General features: G+C 40.1%; 1 protein-coding gene across 1 annotated transcript in view; it reads right to left on the bottom strand.

Moving 5' to 3' along the window:
- Positions 1–20,921, bottom strand: part of LAMC1 (laminin subunit gamma 1) — a 128,735-nt gene that overhangs the window by 25,024 nt on the left and 82,790 nt on the right. Inside the window, exons 3-13 of the mRNA XM_065896939.1 lie at positions 20,206–20,336; positions 18,023–18,189; positions 15,327–15,515; positions 14,387–14,504; positions 13,673–13,771; positions 13,445–13,581; positions 12,948–13,070; positions 12,667–12,856; positions 12,242–12,354; positions 9,699–9,920; positions 9,390–9,578 (exon numbers count right to left, since the gene is read on the bottom strand). Of these exons, the coding sequence (XP_065753011.1) occupies positions 9,390–9,578; positions 9,699–9,920; positions 12,242–12,354; positions 12,667–12,856; positions 12,948–13,070; positions 13,445–13,581; positions 13,673–13,771; positions 14,387–14,504; positions 15,327–15,515; positions 18,023–18,189; positions 20,206–20,336 (1,678 nt within the window). The remainder of the gene's footprint in view (positions 1–9,389; positions 9,579–9,698; positions 9,921–12,241; positions 12,355–12,666; positions 12,857–12,947; positions 13,071–13,444; positions 13,582–13,672; positions 13,772–14,386; positions 14,505–15,326; positions 15,516–18,022; positions 18,190–20,205; positions 20,337–20,921) is intronic.

Here is a 20,921-nt window from a genome sequence, read left to right as displayed (position 1 = left end):
CCTGGAACACAGAATGGTGGAATTCACTGCTGCGGAACAGAATAAAGAAAAAAGAATGAAAAGAAATGAAGATGAAGACAACATAAGAGACCTCTGGGACAACATTAAACACAACAACATTCGCATTATAGAGGTCCTAGAAGGAGAAGAGAGAGAGAAAGGACCTGAGAAAATATTTGAAGAGATTATAGTCATAAACTTCCCTAACATGGGAAAGGAAATAGCCACCCAAGGCCAGGAAGCACAGAGAGTCCCATACAGGATAAACCAAAGGAGAAACACGCCGAGAAACACAGTAATCAAATTGGCAAAAATTAAAGACAAAGAAAAATTATTGAAAGCAGCAAGGGAAAAACAACAAATACCATACAAGGGAACTCCCATAAGGTTAACAGCTGATTTCTCAGCAGAAACTCTACAGGCCAGAAGGGAGTGGCATGATATACATAAAAGTGATGAAAGGGAAGAACCTACAACCAAGATTACTGTACCGGGCAAGGATCTCATTCAGATTCGATGGAGAAATCAAAAGCTTTACAAACAAGCAAAAGCTAAGAGGATTCAGAACCACCAAACCAGCTCTACAACAAATGCTACAGGAAGTGCTCTAAGTGGGAAACACAAGAGAAGAAAAGGACCTACAAAAACAAACCCCCCAAAATTAAGAAAACAGTAATAGGAACATACATATTGATAATTACCTTAAATGTGAATGGATTAAATGTTCCAACCAAAAGACACAGGCTCGCTGAACGGATACAAAAGCAAGACCCATCTATATGCTGTCTACAAGAGACCCACTTCAGACCTAGGGACATATACAGAATGAAAGTGAGGGGATGGAAAAAGATATTCCATGCAAATGGAAATCAAAAGAAAGCTGGAATAGCAATACTCATATCAGATAAAATAGACTTTAAAATAAAGAATGTTACAAGAGACAAGGAAGGACACTACGTAATGATCAAGGGATCAATCCAAGAAGATATAACAATTATAAATATATATGCACCCAACATAGGAGCACCTCAATACATAAGGCAAGTGCTAACAGCTCTAAAAGAGAAAATCGACAGTAACACAATAATAGTGGGGGACCTTAACACCTCACTTATACCAATGGACAGATCATCCAAACAGAAAATAAGGAAACACAAGCTTTAAATGACACAACAGACCAGACAGATTTACTTGATATTTAGAGGACATTCCATCCAAAAACAGCAGATTACACTTTCTTCTCAAGTGTGCACGGAACATTCTCCAGGACAGATCACATCTTGGGTCACAAATCAAGCCTCAGTAAATTTAAGAAAATTGAAATCATATCAAGCATCTTTTTTGACCACAATGCTATGAGATTAGAAATGAATTACAGGGGAAAAAAAAGTAAAAAACACAAACACATGGAGGCTAACAATACTTTACTAAATAACCAAGAGATCACTAAAGAAATCAAAGAGGAAATCAAAAAATACCTAGAGACAAATGACAATGAAAACACGACAATCCAAAACCTATGGGATGCAGCAAAGGCAGTTCTAAGAGGGAAGTTTATAGCTATACAAGCCTACCTCAAGAAACAAGAAAAATCTCAAATAAACAATCTAACCTTACACCTAAAGGAACTAGAGAAAGAAGAACAAACAAAACCCAAAGTTAGCAGAAGGAAAGAAATCATAAAGATCAGAGCAGAAATAAATGAAATAGAAACAAAGAACACAAGAGCAAAGATCAATAAAACTAAAAGCTGGTTCTTTGAGAAGATAAACAAAATTGATAAACCTTTAGCCAGACTCATCAAGAAAAAAAGGGAGAGGACTCAAATCAATAAAATGAAAAAGGAGAAGTTACAACAGACACTGCAGAAATACAAAGCATCCTAAGAGACTACTTCAAGCAACTCTATGCCAATAAAATGGACAACCTGGAAGAAATGGACAAATTCTTAGAAAGGTATAACCTTCCAAGACTGAACCAGGAAGAAACAGAAAATAAGGACAGACCAATCACAAGTAATGAAATTGAAACTGTGATTAAAAATCTCCCAACAAACAAAAGCCCAGGACCAGATGGCTTCAAAGGTGAATTCTATCAAACATTTAGAGAAGAGCTAACATGCATCCTTCTCAAACTCTTCAAAAAATTGAAGAGGAAGGAACACTCCCAAACTCATTCTATGAGGCCACCATCACCCTGATACCAAAACCAGACAAAGATACTACAAAACAAGAAAATTACAGACCAATATCACTGATGAATATAGATGCAAAAATCCTGAACAAAATACTAGCAAACAGAATCCAACAATACATTAAAAGGATCATATACCATGATCAAGTGGGATTTATCCCAGAGGTGCAAGGATTCTTCAGTATATGCAAATCAATCAATGTGATACACCATATTAACAAATTGAAGAATAAAAACTCTATGATCATCTCAACAGATGCAGAAAAAGCTTTTGACAAAATTCAACACCCATTTATGATAAAAACTCTCCAGAACGTGGGCACAGAGGGAACCTACTTCAACATAATAAAGGCCATATATGACAAACCCACAGCAAAAATCATTCTCAATGGTGAAAAACTGAAAGCATTTCCTCTAAGATCAGGAACAAGACAAGGATGTTCACTCTCACCACTATTATTCAACATAATATTGGAAGTCCTAGCCACGGTAATCAGAGAAGAAAAAGAAATAAAAGGAATCCAAATTGGAAAAGAAGAAGTAAAACTGTCACTGTCTGCAGATGACATGATACTATACATAGAGAATCCTAAAGATGCCACCAGAAAACCACTAGAGCTAATCTATGAATTTGGTAAAGTTGCAGGATACAAAATTAACGCTCAGAAATTGCTTGAATTCCTATACACTAATGATGAAAAATCTGAAAGAGAAATTCAGAAAACACTCCCATTTACCATTGCAACGAAAAGAATAAAATACCTAGGAATAAACCTACCTAGGGAGACAAAAGACCTGTATGCAGAAAACTATAAGACACTGATGAAAGAAATTAAACATGATACCAACAGATGGAGAGATATATACCATGCTCTTGGACTGGAAAAATCAATATTGTGAAAATGACTATACTACCCAAAGCAATCTACAGATTCAATGCAATCCCTATCAAATTACCAATGTCATTTTTTACAGAACAAAAAATCTTAAAATTTGTATGGAGACACAAAAGACCCTGAATAGCCAAAGCGGTCTTGAGGGAAAAAAACAGAGCTGGAGGAATCAGGCTCCCTGACTTCAGACTATACTACAAAGCTCCAGTAATCAAGACAATATGGTACTGGCACAAAAACAGAAATATAGATCAATGGAACAGGATAGAAAGCCCAGAGATACACCCACGCATCTATGGTCAACTAATCTATGACAAGGGAGGCAAGGATATACAGTGGAGAAAAGACAGTCTCTTCAATAAGTGGTGCTGGGAAAACCAGACAGCTACATGTAAAAGAATGAAATTAGAACACTCCCTAACACCATACACAAAAATAAACTCAAAATGGATTCGAGACCTAAATGTAAGACCGGGCACTATAAAACTCTTAGAGGAAAACATAGGAAGAACACTCTTTGACATAAATCATAGCAAGATCTTTTTTGACCCACCTCCTAGAGTAATGGAAATAAAAAAAAATAAACACAAAAAAAAACAAATAGGACCTAATGAAACTTAAAAGCTTTTGCACAGCAAAGGAAACGATAAACAAGATGAAAAAACAATCCTCAGAATGGGAGAAAATATTTGCAAATGAATCATCAGACAAAGGATTAATCTCCAAAATATATAAACAGCTCATGCAGCTCAGTATTAAAAAAACAAACAACCCAATCCAAAAATAGGCAGAGGACCTAAATAGACATTTCTCCATAGAAGACATACAGATGGCCAAGAAGCACAAGAAAAGCTGCTCAACATCACTAATTATTAGAGAAATGCAAATCAAAACTACAATGAGGTATCACCTCACACCAGTTAGAATGGGCATCATCAGAAAATCTACAAACAACAAATGCTAGAGAGGGTGTGGAGAAAACGGAACCCTCTTGCACTGTTGGTGGGAATGTAAATTGATACAGCCACTATGGAGAACAGTATGGAGGTTCCTTAAAAAACTAAAAATAAAACTACCATATGACCCATCAATCCCACTACTGGGCATATACCCAGAGAAAACCATAATTCAAAAAGACACATGCGGGGGCTTCCCTGGTGGCACAGTGGTTGAGAGTCCGCCTGCCGATACAAGGGACACAGGTTCGTGCCCCAGTCCGGGAATATCTCACATGCTGCAGAGTGGCTAGGCCCGTGAGCCGTGGCCGCTGAGCCTGGGTGTTCGGAGCCTGTGCTCCACAACGGGAGAGGCCACAACAGTGAGAGGCCCGCGTACCGCAAAAAAAAAAAAAAACAAAGACACATGCACCCCAATGTTCACTGCAGCACTATTTACAACAGCCAGGTCATGGAAGCAACCTAAATGCCCATCAACAGACGAATGGATAAAGAAGATGTGGGACACATATACAATGGAATATTACTCAGCCATAAAAAGGAACGAAATTGGGTCATTTGTAGAGACGTGGATGCATCTAGAGACTGTCATACAGAGTGAAGGAAGTCAGGAAGAGAAAAACAAATATCATATATTAACGCATATACGTGGAACCTAGAAAATGGTACAGATGATCTGGTTTGCAGAGCAGAAGTTGAGACACAGATGTAGAGAACAAACGTATGGACACCAAGGGGGGAAAGCGGTGGGGGTGGTGGGGGTGGTGTGATGAATTGGGAGATTAGGACTGACATGTATACACTGATGTGTATAAAATGGATGACTAATAAGAAAATAAATAAACATAAATAAACAAAAAACAACAAAAAAATAAAATTGAAAATTATGTCCCTATTAATATTTAGTTTAATTTCCTTATATCAAACTATTCTTTTTTGAGAAATGGTAGGGAACTCTGACTAAAATGTTTATACACAGCACCATCCTATGCAGTGTCACACACTGGAGAGCATTTTTTCAAGAATAATTTTCCAGTGATTAAAAATTCATGGGATATTAGTGTATTAGAACATGATAAAAATGGCATTTCAGAACATCAAAGAAAAGACAGATAATTAAAAAAAAAAAAAAAAGACCTGAGGAGAGTTAATAAAATATACTATCCATAGAAGGAAGGGGATAGTGTTGAGAAACCACAAGTAGAGCATAGCACCTGGGATAGTAACTGCAGGGCTCCAGAACCTTGGCCTCAGAGGGTGGGTGGAGGGAGCAGTTACCAGAACCTAATAGTTTCTAACTTTCTTAAAAAGGGCTGTTTGGAGAAGGTCACCTGCCAAGAGCTGGTAACTTTGATTAAGGTCACCAAACCACAAGGACCCTACAGAGAGGGGGCCTTGGAATACATACTCTGCCCTCACTCTCCTTCCTCTCTCTCTCTGATCTCCTATGTGCTTCCCACCACCTGCACTCAAATGGAGATGGCCATGTGATGTAGTACATGCAGGTCTCATCAGGGTGGAGAAGGATAAAGAATGGATATGGAGGGGCAGATGGAAGGCTTCCAGCCCACCATCCAAGTGGAGACAGCAAGTAGGTAGCTGGTGCTCAAGAGAGTGAGGTCAGGGCTGAAGACATGGATTTTGCAGTTGTAGGCACAGAGGGGCTTTTGAAGCCTAAAGATGAGATCTGTTCACCTAAGGAGAGAATATAGATAAAGCTGACATGAAAGCCCTAGGTTGAGAAACAGAAGTGATCAAAGGAGATCCAAGAGAAGAGAAGAAAAGTAGAAGAAAACCAAGGTGAGGGAAGTGTCACAAAAAGCAACAGGAGGAAATGGGTGGAGCAAAGTGAGTAGTGAACAGTGTCCAGTGCTGCTGAGAGGCCAGGTCAGATAAGGACTGAAAACTGACCACTGCATCTGGCAAACAGAGACCACTGATGAGGTAACAGAACATGTGGCTGGGGGAGGAGGAGGACATGAAGAAACAGGATGTTAAGAGAGGACAGGAAGCTCGGGGCCCTTCTTGCCTCTGAGGCAAATATTCAGTAGTTTCCAGACCCACACCCAAGATCCTCCTCCAGATTAGGATTAAGACACCATTTCAGTTCTGCTTTTTCATCAGGTAGTTTAGCGAGTCTAGATATGATCCATATTTAAAATGTCTTAAAACCTGTTCTGAATAAAACTCAATTAAAAAATCTGCTAGAAAACTTAAAACAGAGCTACATGATAGCCCATGAAAAGCTCTCATTGCAAAATATCTTCCACAGCTACAGCTAGTCTACCCCTCTGTCTCAGAGTCTAGGATGTAGGTTCAAGTCCAGGCTGTACTACTTATATGACTTCGGGCAAATTACAGACTTCTCTTAGTCTTGGTTTTCCTTATTATCCCTCCCACACTGGGAGTGGCGTCTTCCTTTCTTCTCCTTTAGCACTCTTGTGTGTGTTCCTTTATCTGAACTAACCACACTGTATTAAAATGATCTGTGCTTTGCTCCACACTTTTAGACCCTGAAGATTAGGGACCCTCCTTTATTCATCTTCATGTTCCAAAGCCATGCACTCAAAAAATTTTGTTGAAAAAATGATTATTATTTTTAATTTACCTAAAAAGGTTGCTTAAAGTATTAAATTAAATGCAGAAGCATTTCACACATGAATATTTCAGTGACTGTCAGCAGTTATTCATATTCTTCAACAATTTTCTAAATGAGGAACATCTTACTTTGTATCTGCAACCTCTATTCATTTATTCAATAAATACTTGCATTCATTCAACAAACACATGTGCCAAACACTATTCTGGGTGTTAGGGACACAAAAGTGAATTAAACAGACAAAAGTTCCTGCTCTCAAGGAGCTTAAACTGGAGGTGGAGGGGGAAGATAGGTGATCAACAAATGAATACACATAAAAATATCAAGTGGCTAAAAAGTGCTATGAAAAGAAGCAAAGCAGGATATAGGAAAATAAAGAGTGATGGCATTGGACTTCCCTGGTGGCTCAGTGGTTAAGAATCCACCTGCCAATGCAGGGGACACGGGTTCGATCCCTGGTCTGGGAAGATCCCACATGCTGCGGAGCAACTAAGCCCGTGCGCCACAACTACTGAGCCCGTGCGCCACAACTACTGAGCCTGCACGCTAGAGCCCGTGAGCCACAACTACTGAAGCCCACACGTCCTTAGAGCCCACATGCTGCAACTACTGAAGCCCGTGCACCTAGAGCCCGTGCTCTGCAACAAGAGAAGCCACCGCAATGAGAAGCCTGCGCGCCGCAACTAGAGAAAGCCTGCACGCAGCGAAGACACAACACAGCTTAAAAAAAAAAAAAAAAAAAAAAAGACTGATGGCATTATTTTTCACAGGGTCTGTGCTGTTTTCATGCAGACTTCTACATCCTAATTAACATCCTCAAGAACTGCTATAGATCATTTCCTTCAATCCAGGTGATAACTAACGAAACAAATACAGATGACCCTTGAACAATGCGGGGGTGGACTGATCCATCTGCACAGTCAGAAATCCTTATACAACTTATAGTCAGCCAGCCCCCACCTTCTGCGGCTCCTCTGAATTTGCAATTCCACATCCATGGATTCAACCAACTGTGGATTGTAGTACTGTAGTATTTACTATTGAAAAAATCTCATAGAAGTGGACCAATTCAGTTCAAACCTGTGTTGTTCAAGGGTCAACTGTATATTTCACAAATGTTCTGTGAGAAATATCTGATTAGTGACTAACATGTGTATAACATTTTCTAAAATCTCCTATATGATACTCCAGCTCTCTATAAGCATCCCGAATAATTTTACTTCACCATTTGTACTATTTAGTATAGATATGAGAACGACTCCACAATGCCTAACTGTTTAGTTTACTGTCCAGTGAAACAACAGAATCAGTAGAGGGACCTCTTATCAAAATGCTCTATTAAGTACTTCTGGGAGTAGACACTGAACAAGGGATACTTACTATACTCTGTGGTAGCAGAGTAAAGGGTCCTAAGAACCTGGGTACAGCAGGGAGGGTTCATTGAGGAAAACCATCCTGGGGAAGTGACGTTTCAACTCAACCCACAGAGCAGACAGGAGTTGGCTAAGAAAAGTGAGAGTCAGGTAAGCACTCTAAAGAAAGAGAACAGCATGTGGCAGGCCAGAGTCGAGCACACCTGAGCCCAGGAGGGCTGGAGCAGAGGGTACAAGTGCAGCAGTGGGTGGTGGGGATTGAGGCTGGAGAAGTCTATCTCTAAGAGACTCTGTTGGGCCACTGTTTTCTTAAAAAAAAAAAAGGAGAAAAGAGTAAAAAATATGAAATTCTACACTAACTTCTACTCCTTATTTTTTCAACTACCTTAAGCAAATGATTGGCTCTCCCTGTGTGGCACTGCCCTTGTGCTCGATGTGCGGTCAGGGGAGAAGTGGAAGGAAGGTGGAGTGTTTTAATGTTTCCCAATGATTAAAGAATGTTTTGATGAGACATGAGAGATACAGATTATGAGCTCAGTGTTTTGGCTTTTCTACTTATGTTCATGCTCTCTAGCAGTATCTTTTGAACAAAGAGCTTGTAATGGAGTCAAAGTCTGTATCAGAAGCCTGGCCAGAACCTCTCCATTACGTGGAGGCTAAAGTCAGTGGAAGAAAGGGGAACGGTCAACAGTGAGCCCCCGTCTCCTCTGTGAATCAGCACAGGCAACTCCTTGAGTAGTCAGGAAAGATCTAGTTTTATGTTCTTATCAAAAAGAAAGAATCTCAGAGAATGGGAACAGAGGTCTCATCCAAAGTGCTACAAATATTTTTTTCCCCAACTAAATGCGATGGGCCCTGATACACTGAAAGGACTATTTAGATAAAGAATTTAAAGAATTTTAAAATTACCACTTTACACCAAGAATCCCAGGGCAGCCTCACAAACTAAAACTCAAGTTTTGATTCGTGTCTTGTAAGGGAGAGTATATTGTAGTGATCAACCTCTTTGGAGCCAGAATGCCTGGGTTGAAATTCCAGCTGCTCCAATGACTATAGCCATGTAGCCTTGGACATGTAACTTAATGTCTCTGTGCCTCAGTTTTCTTAGCTGTAACCGGAGGATAATGCAAGAAGCTATCTCAGAGGGTTGTGAGGATTAATGAGGCAGTATATGTTAAAGTGCTTAGAAAAGCACCTGGCCATAAATATGTTAGCTATTATTAGTAATTGATATGCATTTTACAAATCCAAAATAAACCTGTTTCCTACAAAACTTTTGCCTACTAGGAAAACTAATCATGGAACCAAACAAGAAAATCCAAAAACCTCCAAAGTCCTTCTTCCCAAGGTGTTTCTATGGATAGAGCAGACTTACCAGTGGTGCCAGTAGGACAGTTGGTGCACACCACCTCCTGTGTCTTAGGGACAACAGCACAACTGGAGCCCCCAGGACACGGACAGGGCTGGCAATCAGAGGAGGTGCCCACGGTTGAATCTCCATAGTACCCGTCACTACATTTCTCACAGTGGGGCCCGGCTGTATTCTCTCTGCAGTTACAAACACCTATTTGGAGAGCAGGTGTGAGAAAACAGGTGAGTGTATAATCAAATAAGACAATGAGCATTTCCAACCACCTGCTAAAGAGAATTTAGGTCTAGCAGCCCCCAAAGGTCATCTTCTCACCTGTCTCAGGGTCACAGGTCTCACTGTGCCCATTGCAGGTACAAAGCACACATGGACTGTATGGTCCAAGACTCGGAGTTTCTCTTCTGTAACCTGAGAGGCACATCTCACAAAACTGCCCTCCATATCCCACAGGACAGGTGCAGGACTCCACCCAAGTTGCAGGGACCCCAGGCCCGGGACGAGCGCTTGCCAGGGTGACATCATCCAAATATCCAGCGCCTGTGTATGATGTGGAGAAGAGGATCACTGAACTGGCTTTCGTATTCCAAAACTTCTTGCAAAGTCAATAATGCTAAGGGGTAACCACACCCAAAATTTCAGAGACAATCAACCATCAGTTTAATTCATCTGTTGGAGAAGATAACCAGAAAATAGCATGTAGAACAATTATGTGCTACCTGGTGCTAAGTATCTGGAATGGTGGTAGAGCAAAATTCATTTTTTAAACACACACACCCACACACACACAGAGATTTGTTGGATTTTACAGTTCTCCCAATCACCAATGTGAAAAATGAAAAGCACTGGGCAATAATCTGGGGCAAGAAAAGATAAAAGGAAGAATGTGGAAATAACAAGAGTTTAAGGCTACAGCCATTAAGCCGTGTTTTTGTTCTTTTCCCACAAAATCAGGCACTGATCATGGAGCTCAAGGATAAGAAAGCAGGGAAAGCACCTGTCGACAAGTACCACTCAAATTATATTTTTTGCCCTGCATAAAACAGAAAAAATAAGTAAACAAGTTCTAATAATCAGGGCTACTTTGACAAATATGTAATTATTCCAAAGCTGTTATGCCGTATATCATAATGCTTTCCCGTTTTTAGAAGAAAATAAAAATAGAGGAAGCCTTATATTGGCTTAGCCCAATGGTTCATCCAGCCTAACAGTGCACATGACAGACTCAGCAGGAACATCCTATGGAAGAGGAAGGTTTTGATTGTATCATCATATTTCCCTTTAATTTCCATTCCACTCCTGTCTCTTGCACTCTTATCTTTCAAGTGTATTTCCCCATGTTATGAAATATCACTTGCTGTTTATATAATTCTTAGAAACTGATGACCTGAGGCTAAAGGACAGCTCTTCTATTTCTGCCTTGAATTTAGTTAACTTTTACTACATTTATGGGTTTTTTCAACATTAGATCATGAGAGACATCTCCACTGTTAATGTGCTTCCAACGCCAAACATTCTTAAGCCTCCCCATCCTAAAAGTACTTTCTTCGATCTGTCCCTACTCCCTAATTAGAGTCCAGTCCCTCTCTTTTCCTTCCCTCACAGCCGAACTTCTTAAAAGAATAATCTGTATTTTACTTCTTCACCTTTGAATTTACTTAATTTGTGATCTAATTTACTTAATTAAATCACTGCAATCTAACTTCAGTTTCAACACTTTTTTTTTTTTTTTCCTGCGGTACGCGGGCCTCTCACTGTTGTGGCCTCTCCCGTTGCGGAGCACAGGCTCCGGACGCGCAGGCTCAGCGGCCATGGCTCACGGGCCTAGCCGCTCCGCGGCATGTGGGATCTTCCCCGACTGGGGCACGAACCCATGTCCCCTGCATCAGCAGGCGGACTCTCAAAGCACTGCGCCACCAGGGAAGCCCAACACTTCTTAAACAAACAAAAAAAAAAACCCCTCACCAGTGATTCTTCAGTTACCCAATACCAAAATCCAATTGTACTATCTTCCTAACCCTGTTAATTGTTCCTCTTCCTTAAAATTCTTTTTCTCTTAAGTCTCAGGTCATGGTCCTTAAATAACTGTTTCCAGGATTGCATCTTCTTTTCTCTTTCTGTATTTTTTTGTTATATTTCCAAGTTTAAAAATGATTACCCATACGCTGAAAACCCTTCGATTCTAGATCTCCAGTCTCAACTTCTTCGTAAGCCCCATCCATATTTCTAACTACTTATAAGACATTTTCATCTGGATATACATGCAGGCATCTCAAAAATCAACACATCCAAGCTGCTGATGCCACTTTCAATGCCACACCACCACTCTGATTCCTCTTCCCCCAGACAGCTTTACCTTTCTATAGAAATAGGTCCTCATTAAAAAAAATATATATATATAGGAAAACAATTTAAAGAAATGCTTAAAAACAGCTTTTTAAAATTTAAAATTATAACAAATGTTCATTCAGTAATTTTTAATTTTTCATAATTTAGCCAATTTAGTTAAAAGGGCTTGATAGTTACATAAGCAAGAAATAAAAAGAAACAAAGGTTAAGCAATGTGAGCCAGCAGAATTATATTTGGGATTCTTAGAAGATTCTAATTATAGATAATGTAGCCTCAATAGGCTTATTTATTATAAAACAATACTATTTACTAATTTTGGCTAATTTTCTCCAGGTCCTTAAAAGTCGTTTTAAAATGCATTATTTTTATACATAATTCATGTATGATGAGGCAGTTTATACCACTTCTTTAGGATCAGTTATAGTATTAGGACTTTAGAGATAAACTTTTGATTATGGATCCTTTTATCTAATCATCTTAAATGATTCTCTTAAATTATATCATAACTTACTTCTCTCACTATATGTCCCACGGATCTTGATAGAGGTCAAATTGTTTAGGAGTTTCTGAAATTCGAAAGGGGTAAGAGTAGGCCTCCAAGGGTAATCTGTTGCTTCATGGAGCCTAGAGAAAAAGGAAGGGCCACATTAACCTCTGTAAGGGCAATTCTGGGTGCTGAGAAAGCATTTCTTACTCATTTATGCCAACAACAATGCACTGCTCTGCCAATCTAACCAGGTCAGAGATGAGTCTGTTGGTTTGATAGTACAACTGGAAAAGGTACATGTAAACAAAGGGAAAGTTCCCTTTTACAAAGTCACCTTGAGAAGCCAGAAGTTTTTCTTCGACACACACCTTGAGGCCTGGTGAGCTTTGACAAAGAAACCACTTTTATAATTCTGGTCAAGTCAGATTTTAAAAACAGAACTGTCTTACCTGAAGACATATTTCACAGTGGTCTCACTCGGATAGGAATTGCCCTGAGCGATCAAGGGCACAGACACTCTTAGGCCAGCTCCCTCAAGCACCAGGTCTTCTGCAGAGAGGCGAGTGTCTCGCCTGTCCACTCGAAAGGAGAAGGAGAAGTTCTGACCATAACTCAACACCTGCTTGCCCAAGAACTTTGCTAGAAGGCAGACACAATGGTGAGCAAGAATGTGAGACTAAGAATAAACAGGGGCACACGCCAAGCCAGACCGCTTCCTAGCCTTACTTACCGGGGGCAATGAAGTACCTAGGAAAGTAGCTATCTGAAATGACAGCGATATCTTGCCTCTCAGAGGACCACTCAAATGATGCTTCAGAGCCATCCCTTTGTTCCACACGCCACCCATCCGCATCTGCAAGCAGAGGATGGAACACAAATGCCGTTACTTTGTAAATGTCCTGAATTCAGGTCCTCTATATACCACAAAATATATATCAAGTCATCAATGAAAGTTTTTTAATAAATGGAGGCTATAACAGTACCTATATATAGCTATACCCCTCAAGCTATAATCTTCTTTATTTTATATAATAGTTTATACTTAATTTGGTAAATTCTAAAACCATTTATATATATTTTCATTAAATTAAAAAGCCAAACAAAAATCACATACATTAAAAAACAAAGTGCTGATACCGTCAAAAGGTGCTCAAAGAGCTACTGACTTTTTAACACTGTAAGTCTAGTCTCACCATTCTAGAGGACAGAAGGAAAGGTCTACTTTACCTGTCTGAAAGGTGGAGGTTATAGAATAAACACTGTAGCCGACAGCATTTGTACAGACAGAAGAATGCCCAAAGCAGAAGCAAGGTGTGCAACCCATAGGATTAGATGATTCCAGATTAAAAAATCCAGGTTTGCATCTGAAAGAGATTAAGATACAATCGGGTATTCAGTGTACTTGAAATATGATAACAGAGAAAATACAATACGGCTAGAGAAAAAATGAGCTACCTCTCACAATTGAAGCCTTCGACATTGTCTTTGCAAACACATCTTCCTGTTTCAAAATTACATTCGTCTGTGCTGCCAGAAGGATTACAAGAGCATGGCCTATTGGATGGAAAATGGAGGAAAACAATGAAATAAGAGAAAAGATAAAGAAATTCCACTCAAAGTCAATCTTTTGTTTTATATGTTAACAGATTTTTAAAAAGGAATTCCTTTTTAAAAAAGGAAGAGAAAGAGCAAAATGAACCCTAAAGTCATCTTTATATTTGGATTTGATTTCAATCAAGGATAACCATCACATTTAGACATTGAAAACTCTGCTTCACCTCTGTACAGAACAATCCTGGATCATCATTACAGCGAGAAGCCTTAAATCTTGGTTTACAAGTATTATGGGGGGAAAATGTTTATATGGCTGCAGATTAGCTACAACATCTATTATTAAGAATCAGCTACATTTGGGTTTCCCTGGTGGTGCAGTGTTCGAGAGTCTGCCTGCCGATGCAGGGGACACGGGTTTGTGCCCTGGTCCGGGAGGATCCCATATGCCATGGAGCGGCTGGGCCCGTGAGCCATGACCGCTGAGCCTGCGCGTCCGGAGCCTGTGCTCCACAATGGGAGAGGCCACAGCAGTGAGAGGCCCACATACCGCAAAAAAAAAAAAAAAAAAAAAAAGAATCAGCTACATTTGGATTCTGCCCCCTTGAAAAATCTTACCTGCATCCAGCCTCAGTAAGAGAATGGTACCCAGGCTGGCAACGGTCGCATTTGTCCCCCATCACTCCAGGCTTACAGCTACATCTGCCATAGCTATCGCACTGTGTACTGAGAGAACCTGAAATTTAAAGTGCTCAGTGTCAACCACCAGTCAGATAAGTAAAATTAATGTCTCAAAGAAAGAAGGTTGGTAACTAAAAACCATGCCTGAAAACCAGAATGCAGATTGTTTTTCAGTATCTAGATGGTAACCAAGAGAATAAAGATCAAATTTTAAATCAGAACACTCTCAAAATCATACCCCTTTAAGCCATGACTTTTAAACTTTCCAGACATACACCCTAAGATGAATCCACTCGTAACTGCTGAAAAACACTAACGAATCACTCTGTACCCAATGGTAAACCGTACACAAAACCAGTCACTGCTCTGTGGACGAGCACAGGCTCCTTATGGCCTGTGTCTAGAATTTAAGTATATACAGGCATGAATAACAAAAATAAAGTTCAAACTCCTGAAAAAGCACAACAGACTAAGAGCACTCTGCTCCTCTGAACACACACCGATGTGCTGAAAGAGTTCAGCCCTCCAAGGAGGTTAGACTAAACAAAATCATTAACAAGGAAGAACTCACGAAGAAGCTAACCTTTTACAGTCAAAGTTCAAATGGTCTTGATGATCTTATTGCTAATTATTTACAGAACCATTACTCAGGCCAACCCCACGTTTTTATACACACCAGAAAATCATCTGAAGGCCCAACCTGGTTAAAGAGAGTAGAGGCAGATCCTAAATCATTTACATGTTATAACAATGTACACTCTCCTGTACTTAAGCTGTGCGAATCCCTAGGGAACAAAGCTTTATGTTCTGGGGGTACAGGGAATGCTCATTTTCTCTCCCAACCATCACAATGAAGCAGACTCTGCCTGTCACTTACCAACAGGACTACAGTGGCAGGGAGAGCAGGCTTCTCTGTTCCCAAGGCGGAAGAAATTCTCCCGGCACCTCTCACAGTTGGCGCCGTCCGTGTTATCCTGGCAGTTGGTACAGTGGCCACCATGGCCCGTGGAACGGTATAGTTCAGAGTCAAAGTAGCATTCCTGCGATCGGCCATTGCAGTCACAGGCTGTTGGCCAAAACGTTTAAGTCAGATCCATGTTCCTTTACAAACAGCATTTTAAAAGACTCAAAGAAAACAAAACCATAATTCCCCACATCTCTGACAGACAGGTGGTGGCAGACTACGAACGACCGCCAGATGCACTGTTCATTCAAAAACAAAAACAAAAACTGTATGTCTGTCTATAAAGGGTTCATACCGTCAGGTTAACAGCTTACTAAGAAATGTTCATCCTTATCAAAAATAGTACCATCATAAAATATAAGTAATCCTTGTACTTAGGAATCTCTGCATGGTTGTACACATACAAACAAAAGCCAAGTCAAATTACAATTTTTCTGAACCTTTATCCTTCATTCTAATATCAAGTCCAAGCACAAGGGGCCAATTTATACGTAGGCTTCAATTTATGTTAACTTTTCAGGGCTCAGACAATTCAAATACATTAGACACCAACTTCTAAAATGCCAGATTACTTGCATACCCAGACTGGAGTAATCTTGAGACACATGGGTAAAAATTAGTGCCTCTGTCAAAAGAAGCAGGGAATCTATAGATCCACAAGAAAGTAAATCCACAAGAAGGGAAATCTAGATCCATAGATGCCTCTATCTGCTGGGAAGCCATAGTGCCAAATGGGTCATCTGTTAAGTAGCTATATTCCCTACATGACGAGTATCTGTAGTCACTGAAAATCTTTATTATATTTATACTAAGATGATTTTTTCCAAATTATTGATTCTGCTCCAAGTACAGACACTAAATAAAAATAAAATTTTATTTGATTACAGATAGAGCAGGAGATTGTTGTTTAAAAAAATTTGAATATGTTTTTTTTCTCCTCCCTGCCTTTACAATCAGTTCTTTTATAGTACTATATCTGAAAACTTTTTAGAAACTTGAATCGCTGGCACCAAGAATTAGAGTTAAATAACTTTGAAAGCTCCCACTCCCTTCTTCATCAGCTATTTCTCTTCCCTCAAGTCTCCCTAGATTATCTTGCAATCAGCCCAGCTCACGGCACCTAAATGGACTGGTGCTTAGAGCCTGTGAGGCAGAACAATCCCCATGTCTATGCTGTCCTAACCCATTGCTAAAAGCAGATGCTGTGGCTCCCTCATCATCAGCTGGTAAGAGAGAAGGCAGCTGTCATTTTCTCTTCCCTAGCTCCAGCACCCTGACAATACTGCAGTACTGTCACACCTCCAGAAACTTCTCTCTTTGATGGGCCATGGTGCTAAAGGGACCAAAGAGGAAAGCAAATTGACTTAGCTCCTTATCAAAGTCTGTTAGCTACTGTATTCTGTTCACTTGCTAGTGAGAAGCTGGATATAATGTTACACTTGTTTTTTTCCCATGATGTTCCTGGATAGACTCAAAATATGACATCATTAAGCAGATTACTTTTCAAACACATGTGTACATTTATTTAGATGTCACACCTTAGGAGTATTTCATTTTTTCTTTTATCAGCCTTTACCATGTAGTTTCCAACGCTGGATATTACAGTTCAGTAAAAGAATGAAAGAAGTTCAAGTGCTTAGGAATGCTAGAGGAGGCTGTAAAATTTATCTGAAAATCAGGAATTTGTTAAGAAAAGAAAAGTTGAATAAGAAAATCTGCTGTAGGCAGCTAATGGAAACAGTCATGAGTCAAGATATTGGTCCTTTTTCAAGGTTTCTGCCAATAATTCCTGCAAGTTCAGAGTGTCTTCCTTCTTATTCCCTTTATTACCAAGAGGATACGATAAGGAATATTTATAAGGACATAAGAAAATGTTGCTGCTTTAAAAGTTTCTCACTTTCAAGTCCTTGGCAAATCATGATTACATGGTTTCATGATTTTTCTCCTGAGATTCCTTTCTCTATCTCTTCAGAATAAACCAAGACATTATGAAGGAATAAACAATGTGTAATCTTTTTATTTTACCTCTTCCTAAGAATACTAGGCTCTACTCTTCCTCCCAGAGCCACCCACCTCTGCATGACGGAAGTAGGAAATCCTCCCCCCATTGTGCTCTTTAGTGAGATAAAGAAAAAATAATTTTGATAAATAATCCATCGAATAGCAGTCTTAGTCTAGAACTCATCACACCTGACAAATGTTCATCAACAATCCTGGCTGTTCGAATAAATGAGCATTGAAAGCAAGAAGAATATTTTAAAGGGCAACAAAGAAAAGACTGGAGAAACCATATTTTAGAGTAGGCAACCCCAGCCCAGTATTTAGAGCTAAGCAAAGGCCAAACCTTGAAGATGCTGCTCCCATTCTGTTATGTGTGTTCATGAAGGAAACATAAAACCAGCACAGTTTACGTTTGTGGCCAACTGCCCGCATCTATGATTTTCCTTTGACGTGCATGCAGGTTATTGTTCTACACTCTCAAATTAGAGAAGAAGCTCTGTCTTCCAGGCTTTTCCTTTCAAGGAGGAATCAAAGGAAGTCACCCATTCCTTCTCCCACCTCTGAAGTCCTCAAGACAATTTAGCAGACGAACACCAAGGGGCACTCACGCAGGCATTCGCTGGCACTCTCGGCAGTCGCCCTCCTCCACGGCCGGTCATTGAAGAAAGGAAGGCACTTCTCACAGTCTACGCCATAAGTATTATGTTTGCAATTACACACCAGCTTGTCAAATTCATTCTTCACACACTCGCTTGCATGTCCGTTACATTTACACCTGGGGAGAGAAGAGACCCTTACAAGAATGAAACACCTATGAAGCCCTGAAACGGATGCAGAAAAGGGATGTACACAGAGAACTGAAAACCACCTCAGGATGTTTTTGAGTTTACCACTCAAAACTGTAAACTGAGGAACTGAGCAAGATTAAGTAATGACTGTGTGTTTTCAGGTATGAAGAAAAATCAAACAAGACAAAAAAAAAGGTAGCTTTATTTAACAGGGGATGGGGCATTAACCAGACATGAGAAGAAAGTCCCCAACAATTTCTGAGGACATCTGTAGGACCACTTCCTGAAGTGAAATGTGTGCATCTCAAGAGGCAGCCAAGTGTAGTGGTTAAGAAGAACATGGACTCCAAGGCCAGGCTGCCTGGGTTCGAAACCTTGCCCTGTGACTTACCAATGGAACTTAAACTCGGTGCCTTACCTGTAAAATAGGGAGGATGATAATACCTATTTCATAGAGTTATTGAGAAGATCAAGAGGTTGCTATATGTATGTGCCCAGGACTGTACAGGCATATAACAAGTCAATAAATTTCAGCAGTTATCTGCCATCATGATTTTAAAGTATTTGATCTGAAGACAGTGAGAGACAGATACCACACCACCATATGGATCTCCGGTAGACTGACACTCCCTCGGGTTGTTTGGGGCAAGAATCCTTGAAGGAGCCTCTAGATGCAGGTACTACCATAAACTAAGGACTCATGGAAATCCCCATGAATACTAACACGCACTCTGGTGCAGAGCCGTTACCCTCACTCACTCTTTAAAGATGGCAGTCAGTTCCACAGCTTCAATCACCACCTAATAATACACTCAAACACTTCTGAAACACCTACAGTGCACCAGGATGAATCCCAAATGTATATCTCCAGGCCGCCTCTTTCTCCCAAGCTCCTGTCCTTGACTGCTGCACAAATTGAGATGTCCTCCACGACTTAAAACTTTACATTCTACAACTAAACTCACCACCTTCCCAAATGAGCTCATCTTCTCCGTTTATTCTGTTAATGATACCACCATTCTCCTGGTCACTAAACCTTCAAAATCACCTTTGACTAAAATCCTGATAATTCTTCCTTCATAAAATGCACCTAAATGTTTCTTTCCATTCTGCTGTCACCACCTTAATGTCAGGTATTTGGTGTCACCTAACACCTAGATGACAGCATAATAACAGGAACGTAAATTCTCTCGATCATATTCTACTGTTACCTTGCCTGCAGCTGATCTTCCTAATCTACTGTGTTGAAATCATAGCCCTAACAACAAAAAAGTACATGATTTCTCACTGGTTACAGTTTCCATCAACTTTCACTGAGCGTCAATCCCATACCAGGAACACTGCATACAAAAATAATGCTTCTGCTCTTGAGACTTCATAGTCTACTACAAGGAGAGGTTAAGTCCAAGATTCCTGGCTCACTATCTAAGGTCTCTGGCTACCAAACTCTCTGGTTTACAACTCCACAAATTCATATAAGATTTTCCTTAAGTCAAGGAGGTTTAAACGCTTCCAACTCTAAACTTTTGCTCATGACATGCACCCAACCCTCCTGCACCCAACCCAGACATCCTCTCTCCTTATCTAAACCCTACCTATTCTTCGACGCCCAGCTTAGATTCCATCTGTTTCTCTAGCCTGACAGTCCTGTAACTATTCTCTGACATATGACATCTCTTTATCTAAAACGCTTGATGGTACTAGTATTTAACTTTTTGCATATTCATACATCGCCTGCCCCATTCACCTGTAGGATCCTAGAAGGTCAGGTCCTTCTCAGTAAGTGAATGTCAGACTTGCACTTCCTCAGTAGCTTTGCGCTTAAATGCTCAATAAGAATTCACTAATGTGTTGATTTGACAAGGTTTTAGAAAACCTAATTACTTTGTTTCCAGGATAATGAGGTCCAAAAAACATTACTAATACAGTTGTAAACAAGTTGCTACATTCACTTTTACACCAAAGCTCCAATCACTTTCAAGGTTATTTAATGGTTTACTTACCTACCACCCACAGCGAAATCAGAGATTGCATAATAATAGGATTTGAGAACTTTGGGGTCATTAAACACTTCATCCCCAAAAGTGTTCAGGCGATTGAGTGTTACTCTGATGTCAGTGGCAGTTACCCATTCCTGTCAGAAAACAAAAACACAGAAAAGATAGGTAAAGGCACTGAAGATAAGAGACATATATGTGACAAAATCTTCTAAACAGTTAATGTATCATTTAACTCATGTCCTCTTCTGGCATTAAACCTATTATAACACTCAATGACTCCTTTCATTTCTTCATACTTGAATTTCCTTCTTGACTCTTCCCTTCTTTGATCTAAGCTGTTACTTTACCACTCAGAGTCTCCCGAGGCAGGAATAATATTAGTTTCTTCACAAGGCTGTAGAGAGGCTTAAGTGAAATATGCTTTTCAACGCTCAGCATGCACTAGGTAGTCAACACACGTCTCGTCTCTCCATCCTGTACCCACACCCCAAAGCCAGTCAAGAGAAGCCAGCACAGAACTCATGAAGTACCACCACTGTATCAGATACACTGGTCATTGCCTCCTCCTGCCCATCTTGTACCATCTCCCTCTCCCTCTTACCCCCTCCACTACGGACAGATCTGGGAGACACATCCAAGCACAAAGCAATCAATCATTACACTGGCCTGAACCAATCACACATACTTTGTCTTGACCCTTCCCAAATGTCACTTCTCGT

The sequence above is a fragment of the Phocoena phocoena genome, chromosome 1 (assembly GCF_963924675.1).
Source record: "Phocoena phocoena chromosome 1, mPhoPho1.1, whole genome shotgun sequence".
Classification (NCBI taxonomy): domain Eukaryota; kingdom Metazoa; phylum Chordata; class Mammalia; order Artiodactyla; family Phocoenidae; genus Phocoena; species Phocoena phocoena.
This window is presented reverse-complemented; position numbering and strand designations above follow the sequence as displayed.